The following is a 2,217-nucleotide window of genomic DNA, read 5'->3' on the forward strand; positions in this document are numbered from 1 at the left end:
TTCTAGTTCTGTTCTAGTTCTGTTCTAGTTCTGTTCTAGTTCTGTTCTAGAACAGAGTTCTAGTTCTGTTTTAGTTCTGTTTTAGTTCAAATTCTTTTTCACTTACCGGTGATCCAAAATTATGCCCGATTTCATGTGCCAAAGTCAATTGTGATACCTTGGGCGGAACACGACTATTGTAGTTAACAAACGTTATAATTCCCGTATTCAGAGAACGTTTTGTGCTTTGATATTGACCTCCCACGGTCTCTGTATATGTTTTATATTTCTCACAAATGCCACCAGAAGCTCCCGAGGCACTAGCTACCCAGGCTAAACCCAAAGTGCCGCCGGTAAAATCTCTGTAGGTGAAAACATAAGCCAAACAAAAGTCTGAATGATCCTCAAGGGAATGTAAATTAAGAAAATTCGAAACATCCATATGTTCATTACAAAAAGCATTATGGGGGCCATTGTAGGTAGTGCGGCAGGCGGAATCATCATCAATTTTAATGCGCTGCACCTGTGAGAGTTTAATAGAGGCAGAGAGAGAAAAAGCACAAATTAAAAAATAAAAGTGTTAACGGAAATTGATTTTTAAATAATAAATCAAGGATTGTATTGAGTGTTTCCGCTTGTTATTTTTTTTGTTTATAAAAATGTGAAAAAAAGATTATAAAAACACGAAAAGAATTTATTTGTGGTTTGATAATGAATTAATTAAAATTCATGTAAGCACTTTTGCTATGTTGTTGCTGCTGCATAAATATAGAGTTTAATGCCTGCATAATGACCATTATTGCCACTTGCTGCTGCACATTCAGCCAACTTTAGTGGAGCATTTCGACACACAGATACGCATATAGACATAACTGTGCCAGGTGACTGAATATATTGGCCATAAATGCTTAAACATTTACCATTCCTATATACATATATACATACACATACATACATTCATAGGTAGTAGTGACTTACCTCAAAACGTATATTTCGATGTTCGGTACGTCCATCGAATTTCGTATTGCGGTAAATGTAATTAACAGCCGTAACGTGATGTGCTATTAGCGATGTGATTTCCTCGCGCGTCTTAATATCCCTTTCATATTTATGACTACGATCATGCTGTAATGAAAAAAAAAAACAAATTTAAAGATTAACAAAAATTACAAAAATTAAATGCAAACGTAAACAGAAATTAAAACCAAATGTTATTAAAACAATTTTAAATAAATTGAAAATAATTATTGTTTTATATAATTAACATTAAATTTAACAATTGTCCAATTCACAATCGGTATTGTACTGTTGTATAGTAGTATGTCGTAATTTTTCTATAATTGATTTGTTTTTGTTTCAAAAAATATTATTTGAAAAATTTTTATGACATACAATGCTACAACGATACGACATCGATTGTGAATTGCCAAAATATATTTAATAAAAGAACTATTAAACTTAAAGGCGTATGCAAATTTTCTTATATTTTATAAATAACTTTATTTTAAAATCCTGCATAATTTAAACCTTTTTTTTATACAATTATTATTCTAATTCTAATTCCACCCTCGTTATTGCGACAAATAAGTGTCTAATATAACAATCATTTAAAAACAGATTGCGGGTAAAAACAAAAAGAATTCCAGACATTAATTAATAAAAATGCAAATTCATCGACTGACGAAGAAACGTACAATATACGCCAGAGTTTTATTCCCCCTTCAGTTGGTTGAGAGTAAGATGAAAACGGAATCTAAATCACAAAATATAAGAAGTAAAAATCATTTACCTCATGTTACTGTTTGTATGTATTAAAAATATGTAAAAAGTTTTTATTGAATGCTAACAAAAAGGTCGTAAAAAGGATGGAGGATTGGAATGTTAGAAGGATATATGTACAAACATATGTTCGTACTCTACGACTAACAAATAAACAATCTAAAATCAAGAAGGATTCTTTAGCAAACCATATCGACGTAAAATGACAGGAAGGCAGAAATGTTAAAGAGTAAAAGTTTTAAATTGAAAAGGATTCTAGAACTAAACTAGATAATGTTTAGAACTAAACCTGGACTGATCAAGAGCACAATAATAGTAGAATTGAGATGGAACTGTAATAGAACTGAAGTTGAACTGTACTAGAACTGAACTAGAATTGAACTAGAACTGAACTAGAACTGAACTAGAACTGAACTAGAACTGAACTAGAACTGAACTAGAACTGAACTAGAACTGAAC

At 31.2% G+C, this 2,217-nt stretch overlaps 2 protein-coding genes across 2 annotated transcripts in view; one reads left to right on the forward strand and one right to left on the reverse strand.

Annotated features, from left to right (window-relative positions):
• Positions 1–70: 70 nt before the first annotated feature.
• LOC111687946 (disintegrin and metalloproteinase domain-containing protein 10 homolog) lies at positions 71–1,586 on the reverse strand. The gene is made up of 3 exons (XM_046955704.1): positions 1,581–1,586; positions 958–1,104; positions 71–502 (listed from the first exon to the last, which is right to left on the reverse strand). Exons 1-3 carry the CDS (start codon positions 1,584–1,586, stop codon positions 71–73), a joined length of 585 nt encoding a protein of 194 aa, XP_046811660.1.
• Positions 1,587–1,719: 133 nt separating this feature from the next.
• The window catches only part of LOC111687047 (disintegrin and metalloproteinase domain-containing protein 10-like), a 2,580-nt gene continuing 2,082 nt past the window's right edge, over positions 1,720–2,217 (forward strand). The window contains exon 1 of the mRNA XM_046955709.1: positions 1,720–1,783. Within this exon, the coding sequence (XP_046811665.1) occupies positions 1,720–1,783 (64 nt within the window). The remainder of the gene's footprint in view (positions 1,784–2,217) is intronic.

The sequence above is a fragment of the Lucilia cuprina genome, chromosome 2, assembly GCF_022045245.1.
Source record: "Lucilia cuprina isolate Lc7/37 chromosome 2, ASM2204524v1, whole genome shotgun sequence".
Classification (NCBI taxonomy): domain Eukaryota; kingdom Metazoa; phylum Arthropoda; class Insecta; order Diptera; family Calliphoridae; genus Lucilia; species Lucilia cuprina.